Below are 17,415 nucleotides of genomic sequence, written 5' to 3'. Positions count from 1 at the left end.
TGGTTTGTAGTTTAACATCGGTTAAATACATTGTACGAAGGTATTGGTTGTTTATAGTTCTGTCATACTAGGTAAAATAACCAATCCCTGGTTAATTAAGCGATGTTTGTGTAAAACGTTCCAAGCGTTTCTCTTCTTAATTCGAAAAAAAAGCGGCACAAATTAAAATATTCTGTTTACTGTTTCAAATAAATTCAGCTCGAGAATATGCGTACGCGATTTTTAAACCTTTAAGTCGTTGAAGTTATCAAATAGACAATGGTCGAGCCCAACTAAATACATATCTTACCTATTTCTTGGTTTCCAAAGCCTTGTTTTACTCATGCTGTAAACCATTTAGCTTGTTTTCTGCTCTGCCAGAAGTCGCACTTGAAGTTAAGTATTTTGTTTTTCGCACCGAAGGTCAAACTGTTATTTACCACCATCAGGCAATCATTGTGCGCAAAAACTGGCACTATCCACTGGTTTAGTAAAAACTAATCTTAATTATCTGGACTCTTGACTCTCCGAACTCTTTACCGAGTCGAGACGAGTCCGAAAGGTTCGATAGTATATGTTTTTTGTTCTGTTTTTGGTCCTCTCGACCCAAGATTTTTGTGGCGTACGTCATACATGTACTTTCAATTTCTTCTAAATCCCAATTTTGTTTCTTTATCGGAAAACCCTAAAGATTTTAGACGTTTTGAAGTGACCAATATACATACAATTTTCGCAAGGAAAACTTATTGATCATCAACTGCATCGATGAAAAAAATCACTTTTCTTTTTGGCAAAATATAGCAATGCTACTTTTGATTCAGCTAAAAATAACTGCCGATTCGATTACATCTACAGCTGACCCCGTGATTTTAAGTAAAAATAAAAATAGGTCACGCTTCGTTCTCTGCCAGATGTAGTTAACTCAGTATGTTATTTACATACCGCCTAGGGTACATTGATAATATCAGTGCGATTTCGTCAAAATACTGAATAACCCATATTATGTCGCTCCAATAGTAATAATAATTGGTAAAAGTGAATATCACGTTCACATAATGTCTATAAAAGCTACTATAGTCTCAGTGGTTAACATAGTGTCACAGAACGCAACGGCGGTTATGTAGCAACAGCTGGAAAAATACTCAAGAAATAGCTATAGGCAGTTTTCCGGGATCGATAAAAATGGCTTATTTTTGTGTGTAGACTTGCATTTGTCTTGAAATATTCTTCCTTAAAAGATCTGGTTTGTTTAAGCGAGATCATTCATCGAAATTGACGTCTATATGCCACTTGCCAACTATTCAGTTATGGGTGGACTGTTAACATTACGAGAGTAAAAAACATCTTCACTTACGAGATTCCTTTGTGGCAATAATTGCTATTACAGTGCGACTACTGCAAACGGACGCTACAAAAATCAGTGATCTCTTCCGGCAATATTCTACTTCTTAATAAAACCTGGATATAGAAACTGCAAAACTCCATAAAAATCGCATTCTTGATGTTTGATTTACATGCAAAACGAAAAATATGATACCTTTTTGTTGAATTCAGTCGCATTTATGAATCTGAAATAAGTGTCAATTTTTCTAGATAAGGTGGAGTATTTTCGGTTTTGTTTAATACGTTTTAATAAGGATTTAAGTTGAATTTCTCTTATACTTATTTTCAATGTAATGGATATACAGTAGCCGCATTGCAATAAAGTTCCTCTCGCCTTTGGCTCTTATTTAGAGTTCTCAGCAGAACTCCAAGAAAAAAAAAATACAAAAAAAATGACAAACATTACTTACGGCATAATAGTGACAGTGCCAGTGACAGCAAATATTGTAACGTTTTGTCCTGCCGCAATAGAACTGTAGATTGACAAGGATGTTCTCCGGCCTGTCCACTCATTCACTGCTTGTTGCGACCCACTTGAACTTATTCATATACCTTTTGACTTTACGACTGAACACCGGCACGCAAAATTTCATCTCCCTGTTTCAGGTAGAAAAACACTTCACTTTATCTTCATCCTTTCGGTGAAGTCAATTAACTCGCCTCCTAATCTATTGGCCAACTGGATTTCGATCTCCACCGAAAGTACAAAGGAACTGATGTCATTTGTACTCAAGATTTTTACATGTCGATAAGCATTTATGACAAATTTCACTGCGCACGTTGCGTATCTCATGCATAACACATATATGAAATAGAATAAGATAAAATCAAGAGAATAAAATACAGCAACATAAAAAAGTAAAATAAAAAAGGTTAATAAAACAGAATAAAAACAAATGAAATGAGACGAAATAACAAAAAAAAAATACCTAAATTAATACTACTAAATTAATTGTACTGAATGCAAAGATGATCATTAGAAATAACCGACGTTACGTTACCTTTCTGAGGCATTGTCGAATTCGAAGGAAGCATTGCCAAAATAAAATTCTGGTGGTAAACTAAACGAACCAACTGAAGCTATTTGTAGTTATTCTCACCTGATGTTCTGAGATAATTATATTTTGATGATGACATATATTACAAAATACCCTGCAGAGCTACTTTATGTGATAAAACCCACTTTCAAATCTTTATCCCATTCAACCTTTCCTAAAAAGTGCCGGATGCTGGGCATAAAATCAATCGTTGAACTCTGTGCCTCACACACATGACTTTTTTTTTTTTGTCCGTGAAATGCAGCGCAAAGGCACCACATCGCGGTATATTACGCTAATTTCATTAGCAATATGTTATGTTGTGCTATCCTCACGTAAAAGGCGGTGGAAAAGTTATACGATATGAACAGCACTAGTTATAGTTGTGAGAAGATTTTAATCCGTACGGATTAAAGCCTTTGATAAAGAACACATTTTGAAGAAGTCATGCAGTTTGCAAGGCCCTTAAAAAAAGGAAAATGAAGAAAAAAAAAAGAAAAAAAAAGAAAAAAAAAAATAACTTATTTACGTTTCGTTCACTTGGCAAAACAAACAAACAGACAAACAAACAAAAAACAAAACAATAAAACGCAAAAGGGAAAATATAACACAAAGCAATCTAATAAACTCTCTATAATAAAAGCAAAAAAAAAAAACAACAACAACAACAACAACAACCAAAGTGCAAATAAATAAATAAAAAAAGACAACATGGTAGCAACGAAAGCAAATTGTTGGGCTCAGTTTACGGGAGAGTAATATTTCAATGCACACATAATTACATAATTATAACACATAGTAATAAAACCACTAATTGCGGTAGGACTACAGAATCTCGCCTTATATAGGTGCGATTGTCTACTAAAGCCACTATTTGTAAATGCACAAAAATTAGGTAGATCCATAGAATCTCACTTTATATTGAAATGGCCAATTTTCTAGCCACTACTTGGAAATTCACATCACTTCATTTTAAACCACTACTTGCAAATTCACAGAATGACTTTTACCTTTTTTTTTAAAAAAAATCTCCTTATTATAATAATCTTTTACAACTTCGCCGATAAATAAATACATTCATTGTCGGCAGAAGTGCACAGTAAAGTAAAAGCAAATGCTTGCGGTTTTGCAAGCCGATTTCGTAGAAGTTTAACGTAAGCTGCCGCCACAAAAACTTTACTGGCTGAAAAAATAAAATCAATAAAAAATCCTTCTCACAACAACTTTCGTTTGAACACTCTACATTTTTTTAAAGGGTTGAAAATGGAAAATGGAAAAATAACTTTTTTCTATGTTTTGATTTTATTTAAATTTTCAAATTTGCATTAATTATTCCTGCAAAGTACGTGACTCTAAATCTTGAAGAGATCACGGTAAAGTGGCAAGTGATTTATCTACAATTGTACGTATTCGTACAATAAACGTGTCTCCAAAGCTATATTTTGCTCCTGGGCAAGTAAATGTGCTGCTGTTATCTGTTTTGAATCACATTATTCAGATGAATATTGTCTTAGAATGTAGATCACATTTTACAGCGTCTTTTTTACCTTATCTTGTTAAAAGCCGACACGGTGATGCTTAAAATATTTCCAAGCGGAAGAACAAACACAATTGGGTAAGATAGCTTTTAAGATTATTAAGCAGTATTACGCAAATAAGGTATTCAGTACTTTGCACATAAATATATCCACGGTTCCTTATGATGAGAACCCTTTCATTTCATAAGTGGAACACGTACTTTTGTTGTCTTTAAAACAAACACTATTTTGAAGTAGTACTAACACATTGCAAGCCTGAATGTAAGCACGTTCAAGTAAGACTGCATTAAGATATTGTTCAGTGCACTTACGAAAATCCACTCAACTCAAATATTTATTTGTAATAATTGAAGCTCTGTTTCGATGGTAGTAATGCACTGACTTAAATCAGTAGTCAGCTCCAAAAACATATTTTCTCAATAAACGCTAGGTACTACTAATTCTATTATGCTATATTCCACTGCAAGCCGTCGTTGTGAGTGGGAGCATTATTATAACAATATCGATGTTTATCAAAAACTAAAGCTTCTTTATTATCAAAACAAAAGGTTTCTGGATCTCCACATCCTGAAACCTTATCAAACGAAACGACTTTTGGTCTGCGATGCAACGGCGAGGTGAAATAATGCTTTTTCGTTTAATCCATAAACTGTCAACGAATAATCCGTTTTTCCTTGTTAGATAACGCGGTCCCACATTCCACTTGGACGATGATATTATACCCAAGTCATATCGCGGCCAGGCCTTGCTGTTTAGAAAATCTGCACTCTTCAAGAATCCAACGGCGCTATTAAATACAGGTAACCTGCATTTTTCTACACGTAGTTAGAACAGCGGTGAATCGTTTCGTTGAAATAATAGTATTTATAACTAGAAAGGCATGGTTTAATAAAAGGAAAAGCCGCGAGCGATTAGACCTTGATTGACCTCAACAAAGGCAAAGCCGAGAACTCAAAAGCTTGGAAAAAAAATATTGGATGAGGAAAAAAATCGAGTCGGCGAAAAAAAGAAAAAAAATAACTTATATGGGTACTTTTGGTCAACGATGGAAAGCAATGGAGAATTGTGATTGGTTCATTTTGCACTCCCAATTAAGATGGAGCGCTCACATATTAGTTGACAATTTCGGTTAACTATTCACTGACACTACCTGATCAAAAGAGCAAATAATAACTCGATGTCAAAGTTATGGCTCGTTCGTTCAGCGAGAATAAAAGCCTTCATTTATCAGAATATAGAATAACTTTTGTAAGAAATCCTCCATTAAATTTTAAGCAAGAGAGGATGATTAAGCTTGTTTGCATTTTCTTAAATCTAAACTAGCAAAAAGCGAAAATACTGTCAATATTCTTGAACTTGGACCTCACGCTTCAATAACGTGCATTGTACGAATACTTCATGCCGTCTGTTTTCTTTATACTCATAACATACTTCGCGTACCCAAGATTTTCTCTATTTTTTTTTTATTCATTCACAAACATAATAGCACTTCTTACACAAAAAGAACTACGTAAAATATTACTTACATTAACAACATACAAGAAAGCTACTGATGACAATAAATAAACGACGAAAACAAATAAAGGGGCGCCTCCTCTGCCTAAAAAGGTTTTCTTTTTTTGCCTTTAGTTACATCATTTCATTATTATTGTTTTTAACAAATTATTGTAAGCAATAGCTACTTGATATAGTTATTTGATTAACAGCGGGATTTTTCTCTAGTTCTTCCGTTTTTAAGCGAGTACACAATTTTCTTTACTTGCCATCTACGACAAAGAGCAATATATATCTCTACTGCCATATGTGCTCATAAAAGTCAGCAATCACAACGTGTGTACGTATTTCTTATTAAGTCTACTTTTACTATATGGAAGTGCAGTTAATGTGTTCAGTCAGGCGCGCGTAGCAATTTCTTCGCCTGAAACTATTTACATGTGTGGAACACACAATTTTTGTTACGTTCCTTTTGTTTCGGGATTGTCCATTAGCACTAGTGTTTTGACTAGGCACTAGGGATTTAACAATGTAGCAAACATCGACGTTCGTTGTTGTTGTTGTTTTCTTTGTGTAGTTGTGGCGGGGTAGTTTTACTGTTTTTGTTTTTTTTGTTTTTGTTTTGGTTTATTATTTCATTTTATTTTATCTCGTTCAATTTGATTTATCTGATGTGATTTATTTTTGGTTGTCTAATTTATTTTGTTTTGCACCAAGTTTCATGGAGTAAAAGTAATAACTTTGCAACAACAATTGGTTTTAGTAAATAATAAAGATGGTAATTTTTTTTTAGCTCGGTAATAAATAATGAAGATGAAGTATTCAACATGACACGAGCATGGGACAAAGAAAAATTCTGAGTCCCCGACGGGAATCGAACCCATGGCCTCCCCAATTGTTTTGTTTGTTTGTATGGCATTATATATCATAATTATGGTGAATAAATATGACGCAATAGTATGTTTAACACGAATTTGCTTATTTTAACATCATCACCAACGCCGACATCATCATCATCATCATCATCATCATCATCATCATCATAATCATCATCAACAACAACAACAACAACAACAACAACAACAATAAAACGCACAATAGGTTAACATGCAAAAATACTGTACTGAACTCGGCAGTCGCATGCAAACAAAAATTACTTGTATTGGACCATTTTTGGGTTGTCTTTTTCCTAAGTGTAAAAATGAGTCTTCGTGCAAAACCGTTTAACCTGCAAGTTCATCTTGATGCAAATCAAAATCGTTTTCATATGAATAGTTCCCAGAGCACATGACTCGTTTTAAAAGAGAGAGAGAAAAGGCAACTCGGAAATTGCCTATCTATCATTAATATTTTTTATCAATTAAGTACAATCCCGGTACATATGAAAATACATGTATTATGTCTATAATGAAGCCCATGTGTATTCAATTTACCAAAACAACGAGCCTGAAAGAGATAATCTTATCAGCCTTCCGCCATGCTGAGAGGGAATTTTGTTGTTACTGTTGATTGATTAAAGCAAATTTACCAGTAAAACTAAATTTTCTAGTTCAAGTACAAGGATTGTGCACAAATAAACAACAACATCAACAACAATCGGATTTTCCTATGGAATAAGGTGTTGCTGCCAAGTTTAACTTGTTGACCAAAGACGTTCTTTTTAGTCAGAAATGAACTTTCAACATTATGGCCTTTTGCCTGTATTTAAAGAACCCTAGTCAGCTTTCGCCATTTTCGATGGCATCGAAATTATGAAAAGTGTATGGCGAAGCGATATTTTATTGCATTGCTGTAAGTTGTGTTACTAGAAGTCTGGTTAAACAGTGATCTCTTCTGTTTAGACACGCTCCGAGTAAAATACAATACAGAATCTTTCTTATGTAAACAATAGGGAAGGCGTGGCCGACTAGGGTTCTTTAAATAACTGCCAGTTATTTAAAGAACCCTAGTCGGATCATTTTGAATCGGAGTATGCAGTTAGTGCTGGGAAACACACAGTCATGTAATTAAGCTCTCCGTGTCAGCAACCGGGACAAATGTATTAAATGCAAATCATGCTCTTTATTAACTATATCAATGATTCTTTCTCAGCACCACACAGCTGTGGCTTTCAATTGAGTGCCGTAAAACCAAAAGCAAATCAACCAATTACAATCCTGACCAGTGACTACACAATCGAGTCGATTATTATTATATTATCATTTTTTACAGAGGGTATCGGCTGTGGTAACAACCAACCAACACTACTCTTGTGTTATTCTTAGTTACTTAGACCTGCTTTGTTGGTCCGCCATGTTGGCAACAAATCTCTCGTGAGGGTCCGCCTGGGGTCGCTTTCCAGTAGCAAAATGAGAAAATTGGCGCAAGTCCGAAACGGCAGCGATGACGCGGTGACACATCGAAATCGAATAACCAAGAAGTTAACTTCCAGGTATTTTATTTGCGAGACGATTCGAAATCTGATACTCTTAATACAAGTCAGGGCTAATATCGCATCGAAATCGTCTGTATAAACGGTCCTTTCATCACTAAATAGATAGTAAACGGCGTTTCCTCTTAGAATAGAAAAAAAATATTCTTAATTCTGTATATGCCAGGTCAAAAGAATTATAAACGTTATTACAAATATATGCTAATAGAACTATTCGAGAACAAAGGAGTGAGCGTAAATAATTGACATTGCGTTCTCATTTCGCCACTTAACTTAAAAATGAAAAAAAAAAAAAAAAAAGCACATTTTCATGGTTCTCAATGCAATGTCAAAGAAGTGATATTGACAGCCAGCACTGGATATCAAGACAGTTTGGCGTCAAATCAAGTTAATGGGAATAATCCAGAAATATGGCTAGCGCAGAAAGGTCAATTAAGTGAAGGGACAATGAGTGGTCTGAAAAATAAAACCATCAGTATAAGTGCTGTTGCCATGAGAACAGTCCTTCACTTTAGCCCAGCTTTATTTGTATTGTTTTGTTGAAAGTTAGGTTTGATGTTAAATGTTCTAAAAGGACAGTTTGGCGTCAATCTGAGTTAATGGGAATAATTTAGTATTAGAAATATGATTTTTTCCCCTATTTATATAAATTTGGGTGCAATTTGGTTTCCAAATTGCCATTCGACTGAAAAGATAAACAAATAAAAAGCACTGAAAGGTAGATTAAGTTAAGGAACAATATGAGTGATCAGAAGAAAAAAGTCTTCAGCACTTTCAAAAAATTGAGTGATTTAAAAAATAAAATCGTGAAGGAAAAATGAGTGGTCTGAAAAATAAAATCATCATGAACACAGACCTTCCCTTTCACCCATGGCCAGCTTTATTTGTCTTGTTTTGTTGGGAGTTAGGTTTGGTGTTAAATGTTCTAAAGAGACAGTTTGGCGTCAATCGAAGTTAATGTGAATAATTTAGTATCATTAAATATGATTCTTTCTCTCTTTGGGTGCAATTTGGTTCCCAAATTGCCACTCGACTGAAAAGATAACAAATAAAAAACGCTGAAAGGTCGATTAAGTAGACGAACAATGAGAGATCTGAAGAAAAAAAAATCTTCAGAGAAATTGCTGTTGCCACGGAAACTGATGTTCCCTCTCGCCCAGCTTTATTTGTATTGTTTTTGTTTAAAGTTAGGTTTGATGTTTAATGTTCTAAAAATATAATATCTCCAATACAAAGATAAAAAAGATAAACAAAAAATATTTGCTCGATGAATGTCTGTAGGAGAAAACTTAATTTCATTTCAACGGAAGTCCTTATGGCTGGGTATGAAATAACGAAAGGTAATAAACATTTACTTGTAAATGCCTTCCCACTTTTTTAGCACGTGCAAGTTACCCAGCCTACTCCATTATAGTCAGGCACGTTTTGTTTGCGTACTGCTAAAGAAGATCTCCGTAATCTTAACCAAGTTGACAGGTCTCAATCTTAGCCGACGTTAAGACAAATTGTTAAATTTATCTTCAGACGTAACTAGTAGACAATATATCTGCGAACTACTAACTCGGCACATGACGTTTGAAAAGAAAAGGTGAGTTTCCAGCTAGTATAACCCAATATGCCTTTCATATCATGCGTGTTTGGAAATTATCTATTTTTTCTATGAATTAAGGCAATTCATTTAATCGTTTACGAAAAAAAGTTCAAAAAAACAAACCATCTGTTCCAAATCCGCGGACGGCAACACGGAATAGCACGAATTTTCATGGCTCTTTGACTATCGTTAATCAGTTTGTCGCAGCCACCAGGTAGTGAGTCGAACTCGTTTTATATTTTATGCCTATTTACAGTTCAGCTTTGATATTGCTTTGCACGTTTCTAACATCTTAAGTTAGAGCCGTAACCAGACCTTTGGCATAGACGAGGCAAGTTCTTGCTAGGGATTTCTGGGGTTATTCTCTCAGGAAAACTTGGAATACTAAAAGCTCTAAAACTCTTTCTTAAACACTTTTCATACGGTATTTCTTGAAATGAAATCAATTTTTTTTCAACTGGGTATCATTATCCCAACAAAACATATTCTGTTTTTAATTTTGGTTTAAAATCAAGACGAGGCAAGTGCCTCGTCTCGCCTCTTGCAGGTTACGGCCCTGAAAATGACAATAATAAATTCAGCGAAAGATCAATGTTTTCACTATAGGCAACATTGCCGTATTGTGTACTAACCAAAATGAAAATACAAAACTTTCTAACTCCCATTTTACCTACATAGAAAGGACATTAGTTTCCATAGTTTGATTGTTGATTTCCAAGTTTGGGGCGCGTAATAGTTTGCCTGTTGTTAAGCGCGGAGGATAACTTTATTATGATGTTATTGTTCGACAAAATAATCAGGGATAAAATTTTCGCGTTCCACTGAGGGGATCAAGTAAGGGGAAAATTTTTCGAGGTTTGAAAAATCGGGGGGTCGATAAATTGGAAGTCCACCGTATTGTATTGAACAGCCCCTTCGAGCGTAATTACAGTGTGGTGTATGTGATAATCCTCCCTCTGCTGGTTCGCATTTCCTGCAATAAAAATTGAGGAAAGCAGGCGGGAGCAGAGATGACTAAATTAATTGGCACGTTACTTCAAAATATCGTTAAAATGATCAACTAATAAACATGTGGCTTGACGCTGAAATTGTTTTTCTGTGGTTGCTTTTGAAGAGTCGATATATTTGCATTGAAAACTGAGACACGATTAAGTGCATGAAGTCACCTAAAGCGCTCAACGAAAAAATATATAACTTAGAACGAATGTACCTCTGTGCTTAATTTTGTTGATGTAGATTCAATATATTGACATTGAAAACCGAGACACGATTAAGTGCATGCATAGTCCATTTTTGCTTTTAAGCTTAGCTAATGTCAACCAACCATCATTTGGGTGTCAGTGCTAAATTACAAGATCTAGAGACGTAGTATTCATGTCATCAAGTATTCAACCTTTTGCTTCTTGAGTCGAATGTTCCTAACAAAAAAGAGTGATTAAATAAATAAATAAATAAATAAATAAATAAATAAATAAATAAATAAATAAAAAATAAATAAATAAATAAATAAATAAATAAATAAATAAATAAATAAATAAATAAATAAATAAATAAAAGCATAAAATGTATTATAAATCACCAGTTAATAGAGAAATGTTATTAGCCATGGTGGTTATTCAGTTCCGGAATACGCGAATGAATGATAGATCACAAGAAAGGCGGAGGTCTGACTACAGCCTACAGGCGTAGCCCAGAGCAACCGGGAGAGTGTTAGTAAGATTAACTTGAATATATTTCTTCAACTCGTTTAATGTGTTGTGTCTAGCTTTAAAAGTATGAAATATTTCTTTTATCATTAGAGACATCATTCATGGATTCCTTTTTCACTGCGGTCTTTCAATGTGACATAAAATCAAGAGCAAAGGCGGGTAAAGAGAGTAGTACGGACACATATACAAAACAAATTGATCCTTGATTGACATTCCATCATTTCTCGGCCGTATTTTTATTTTTTCGAATTATACCCGAAAATTTCCATTTTACGTACTTACGATACTATATTTACTCCCGAGCAATTGGTGCTTATGAGGCTCCTAACTTAGATGGCTAATGTGTCGAGATTACAAATGTATTATGATAAATTAAATTCCAGAGGCATCTTCCTTTTTGCTAAAAATGGATTGATTTTGATGCCAAAACATCATATTTTGATTTATGATCTTAGGTTCTTTTATATTGTCTGTACCAGCTGCGACTCTTTCTACCATTTTCGTTAGTTAATTAGTGCCTAAAAATCGCTGAGTTGTTTATACCACACAAGACGAGCAATTATTATCTTTCTTTTTCTGGATGTTACAGTCATATTTTTTTTCCACCAAAAAATAAACTAAAATATCAACAATTATAGCTTTTGGGATTGTCTTAAATGCGATTCTAAACTGTCTAATTTCTTCCTGTGACACGGTGGCCATATCTACTTTAATGACGTCAAGCGCAATTAGATACTACCAATTCAGAATGTGATTTAGTAGAAATGCGCTTAAATGGTTATGAATATCAGAAATAGCAACGAAAAAGGTAAGACATTCTGATAGCTTACGATTAGACAGAGCCCTTTTCAAACAAGGAGCTCAGAAATAATGAAAACCGAATTTTAATATACACAGTAGGGGACTGTGAAAACACCCGTCACTTTTTGTTCAGCTCTGCTTGTTTTAATTTTGTTTCTGTTTAGTTCCTTTTGTATCCATTTTCGCTCTGGTGCTGTGAAATTATCCAAGCGGTAATTTATATCGGAGAACAGATGTATATGCACTGCCTCAATGTAAATGCCATGTAATTTTGTTCTCAACTCAATAGGCCCGGGTTTTTCTAATAATCGAGGCGCGTGAATGTTCTGCGACAAAAGATACTGAATAAACATTTTAAGTAAATCTTTCATCCAAATTTCGTCTGACATGATGAATTGCTTGTGCAGGCGGTTTCTTTGTCACAATTGTTTAATTTCATGTAGCCAAAACTTCGGTAAACAAATTACTCACAATTCTGGTAGCTTCCCAATATATTCAGCAATCTCTAGACCTGGCAGACTTATTATTTCGGAAGGGAGTGAGCCAGTATAAGAACAGTAAGCTCGAAGTGCTTTTGCAAACGCGGCGCTTTTCAGGTAGGCCATTTCTAGTGTCGAATATCAAAATGTAACGTTTCAGCTATAATGTTTCAGTAATAACTATTAGTTTTCCCAAAGATTTATGCAGGGATTTAAATTTTATTTGAATATCATAATTCCCAGGTATATGCTTCATTCAATCGATGCCATAATTTTCCGTGTTTTGCGTGAGGCGATGTAGCACATTTTAATTCAAATTCACGGACACTGATTGAAGGACAGGTAGTACGGAAAGACGCCGCCGGATCTCATTTTATGTATCTCACTGTAGTATCTGCGATAAAAAGCTAAAGGCGGCTGAATCTCTAGCTATGTCACGTATGTTCGAAATATTTTTTTTTTTTTTGAAATTTATAGATGCGCACGTTTCAGTTTTGTAGAGAGATTTTACATTTGTATATTTATTTTCATTTTTTTTTTCTTTACCGCTTCAGCTTCGATTTGACAAATAGATAAGAATAGAATATAAAAATAAGACGTATTTTTTGTCATATGTGTTAACGATTTTTTTTCAGTCCCTCAAAATTGTCGCGTTCACACACGAAAAAATATGTTCTTCTTTCCACGCGTTCCCAGTTGTTCAAGCGATATAATTTAAAGCCCCGTCCACACTGACCCGGGTAAATTTAAAAACGGAGACATTTGAAAACGCTGGGTAAAATGTTTTCCGGGTAAATTTGAAAACGATACGCACTTTGGAGGGCGTTTGTGAAAAGCTCCGTTTTCGGTGACCAAAAACGCCGTTTCAGTGTGGACTGTTGGCCTATCCGTGTAAAAAAAGAGATGCGTTTTCAAATTATCCGGGTCAGTGTGGAATAGGCCTAAGGCCTAGTTGAGTGGCTCGTCTTTTGATAAAAGGAAAGGGGAAAAAAGAAGGCAGTAAAGAAAAAATATATAGGTAACATAAAAAAGCGAGTCTTTTTTTATAAACTAGTCGATCGAAACCGGCCTAGCAGTCCCCGCCTTTTTTAGCCAAGGGCAAGGGTAATTTGACGTGTACCAGGTTATTTACCCAGAGTTAAATAACAAAAGCAAAAATATTATAACGGATGTCAAATCGCGTTTAGCGATTATGCTTGAATTTAACAAAAAAAATAAACAAACTGCACACATAATTTTTATTTTTAATCTGCGAGAGCAGTTGTCTGATCCACCAATTCGGACGATGGGGTGTTAGCTTGACCAGTATCAAGCAAGGGCGAAAGATGGTTTAGTGGACTATGATGCTTTGTTATAAGCTAGATCAGCTTTAGATAGAGCTAATTTACTTTTTAATTTGCGAGTTCATAGTCCGTAAACTTTCTTTACTTCCAAATGATTTGAAATGAAAATAAACTGGTATCGGGGATAAAATATACGGACAAGACAATGATATATAGTGGGGTTACCAAAAACAGACGCATATTCACCTCCTTCTTAGGCAGTGCTAGTCAAAGTTGGCTGACTTTCCAATTTAACAGGATTGAAGAACGGAAATAAATAATACGGCAAATACGACAGGTGGTTTGAATAAATGCAAAGCCATAAATACAATATATATATACTTGTGCTTTCAACTAGCCGACATTTGACAAGTTCTATAACGAACAAAATTAAGCCAACCTTAAAACGGCACACTTTTCTCGACAGACCAATTGTGTGGATAATTTATTTTTATAAAATACCGGCAAATATATTTCCTTTCTTCTTTCATTAAACTTTCAAACAAGCCATACGACTGTTGCAAGTTGTAATAATTTCTCGAACGTGATATTTTCTCAACAATTATCACTATAATTTGTCTACTTCATACTGATTAATGTTTCCATAATAAATTAATGGTAGTAACGGAAAAGCCATGGCTGTTTATGCCGCTGAATCGCGTACATGAATGGAATACAAATGTAATCACAGCAAAATTTCCCTGTGGATATTTACAAGTGGAAGATTGGGTCAAACTTACAACTCAATTTGAAGACCGACGTATGACAGTTTTTCGCGGCGTTTAGAGTTTTATTTTAGTATTTAAAAATTTGGTTTCTTTCATCTAGATTAGAAAAAAAGATGAAAACTAGCAAAGATAAGATGCAGTGACAATACTTGTAAAAAGCGTTTCGTATTAAACAAAAGTTGCTAGACGTCTTTATACAGCTAGGGCTAATGCGAATCCCTGCGGTGGTCAATTCCAAGAATTAATTAAATACAATGTATATTTTGACAAAATCGTAATTAGAATTGAGAACCACTATTTTATTTGTTTTGATTTTAAAGCGAGCGCAGTAATGAGGTAGCTTCCAACTCGATTTTGTATTTAGTTAATAATTTTTAAAAACTACTAGAAAATATATGTGAAACAAAAAAGAAATCTATCGATCAGAACGTATAAATGGCAGGCTGGTTTCAATAACTTGCGAAAGCGTCTACCCTGCTTGGCGTCGGGGGAGCTTTTTCTGTCACCATGTTTATCCAATAAAGGTTGCCACTGAATTTGTTATTTAATAAATTGTTTGATGCGGTTAACTGTGGTGCCATAATTAAAGTGACTAATATATTTAAGGCTTAGGAAGTGCCCTCAAGTACCCTGAATTTGGCCGCTTTACGACAAATAAGATGTAACCGGATGAAAATGTAATTATTACTTTCATCGCTAATCACGAAAAATCAACTCACGTAAATTCGCAGTCGTTGGTAAACAGCAAGAAGCTTTGTTCTTTGCCAAATTGCCTTCAACCTTCACGCTGTGCAGCATTTTTTTTTCTTTTCGTGTTGTAGAAGCGTTTACTTACAAATTATTTGTTGCCGTTGCAGAGCTGACTGACGGACTGTGCCAAACGATAAACAGCCTAGAGCGATTCATAGCCGTGGAGGTTCATCGAAAATAGCACAAAATGAATGCTTCAACTTCAAGTGACATGTTTTCGAACCTTACAAGAACCCCAACTGATGCCTATACATCTGCTGCATCAAATCTCACGGAAGAATCGACCGATAGCAACACAAATGTGTACATGAAGGCCTTCAAGCTGACTCTGTATGGCATTATCTTTCTCGTCAGTGCAATCGGGAACATTTTAGTCTGTATCATCATTATCAAGAAGAGGAGAATGAAGACCGTCACGAATTACTTCATTCTGAATCTGGCTTTTGCAGATCTTACACTCACACTGATTTGCATCCCATTTGACATTCCTGTGCAAGAGATGAACTACAGATGGCCTTACGGTTCCCTCATGTGCAACATTCTCTACCCACTCCAGACCATGTCGCTTTTTGCTTCGGTTTTCACACTGACGGCTGTCAGCTTGACGCGCTATTGGGCAATATTACACCCACTTCGTCGACAGCTTAGCACCAAGAACGCCAAATGGGTGATTGTAAGCATCTGGCTGCTTTCCATAGTGCCTGTCTCCCCGTACATAAGTGTCTTGAGCATCGGCGAGACAACTGGGTCGTGTGACGAAAACTGGAGTGACAACCGTAGCAGGAAGATTTACACAGTGGCTCTGTTTGTTGCAGAGTACGTTGTCCCTCTAAGCATCATCGGAGCTGCGTATATAAGCATTGGAAGAGAATTAGCAAAGAAAAAGTCGACGCAAGAAAACAAGTTTCTTCAAAATGCCCAAAATGAAGAAGCGTCGAAAGTGATTCGAATGCTGGTAGCTGTGACAATTTTGTTTGCTGTTTGCGTTCTGCCGACCAACGTTATGTGGTTGTGGTTGGACTTTGGGAATGCTGAAGAGCAATTTGCGTACTTCTGGGAAGTGGTCGCGTTTTGCAATATATTAACCTTTGCCAACAGCGCAGCCAACCCAGTGTGTTACACCATAACCAATGCAAATTACCGCAAGGAGATCGTCTTCCTTTTAAAGAGATGCTTTACAAGGCAGGACAATCTCTCTTTGCGATCAGATGAAATTAAGATGCTGGACGCGTCCAAAGATCTGAGCGGTCGTCGATCAACTGGATACACTTCAGTCTAGGAGTTGACATTTTTTACGTGTGCAAATTTGTGACTAAAAAACGGCGAAAACAATATTACCATTTTACCCTTAAGTAAACGCAATCACAAACCACGACAGGCTAACATAATTACTGATACAAAGTGCATTTTATTTACCACCAAGATGTAACGCATTGACCAAGCCATAAGACCTACAATGACCTTTTTTCAATACTGGGAGACATAAAAAACTTGCTATAGTATCACTTGAGTAAAATGTACACTTACCATTTTTCAAATTTGGAGGTCAACAAAAAGCAATCATACTTGTGTTTTCCTTTTGTGTTTCATTTTTTTCCCTTTCCATGTGCCTTCAGTGCAAGATGACATATCATATACAATTCCCGGAAATCTGAAAACTCATAAAGGAACTGAACTATTAAGTGCGTGTTCTGCTGTGTGAGATTCCGTTATTTCATCATCGTTTTAATATTTTTGAAAACAAATAAATATTTGGGAAAAGTGTTTTTACAGCAACACCCGGCATATATCCAATTGAAGGATTAAGTACAGTAAATGGAAATAAATAAATGCATCGTTTTGGTATACGAGTACGAGTACTATTTGCGATCGAGTGGAACCAGGAAGTAAAATGTATGGCTGACACGCTGCTTTATACTGTTTTCATTCTCCTTTGCTCCGAAGTCCCCCTCTGTAAATTAACCCTTTCACTCCTAAACGCGCATTCAGGCGCTATTTGGAGGTGCAGTCATTGAATCACTTGTGACGTCATCAATAAGCACGTCAGTGGAATTTCGTGATAAGAATCTGACAGAGCTTGGATCGACCTTTCTATAGGACTGTTCATTTTGAATGATCGGTTGCATTTTGACAGAGCTAATCAAAGAAAAGCACAATCCATTTTTGGTGCAAA

At 35.5% G+C, this 17,415-nt stretch overlaps 1 protein-coding gene across 2 annotated transcripts; it reads left to right on the top strand.

Annotated features, from left to right (window-relative positions):
• The first annotated feature begins 12,464 nt into the window (after nucleotides 1–12,464).
• On the top strand, nucleotides 12,465–17,087 carry LOC144663232 (neuropeptide FF receptor 1-like). 2 transcript variants are annotated; one of them, XM_078524144.1, is made up of 2 exons: nucleotides 12,465–12,559; nucleotides 15,350–17,087. In XM_078524144.1, exon 2 carries the CDS (start codon nucleotides 15,430–15,432, stop codon nucleotides 16,519–16,521), a length of 1,092 nt encoding a protein of 363 aa, XP_078380270.1. In that variant the 5' UTR covers nucleotides 12,465–12,559; nucleotides 15,350–15,429; the 3' UTR covers nucleotides 16,522–17,087. The 2 variants fall into 2 exon arrangements, with proteins under 2 accessions (XP_078380270.1, XP_078380271.1); XM_078524145.1 differs by lacking the exon at nucleotides 12,465–12,559 and adding an exon at nucleotides 15,090–15,169.
• The last annotated feature ends 328 nt before the right edge of the window (nucleotides 17,088–17,415 follow it).

Source organism: Oculina patagonica, chromosome 8 (assembly GCF_052425735.1).
Source record: "Oculina patagonica isolate OP01 chromosome 8, crgOcupat, whole genome shotgun sequence".
In the NCBI taxonomy this organism is placed as follows: domain Eukaryota; kingdom Metazoa; phylum Cnidaria; class Anthozoa; order Scleractinia; family Oculinidae; genus Oculina; species Oculina patagonica.
This window is presented reverse-complemented; position numbering and strand designations above follow the sequence as displayed.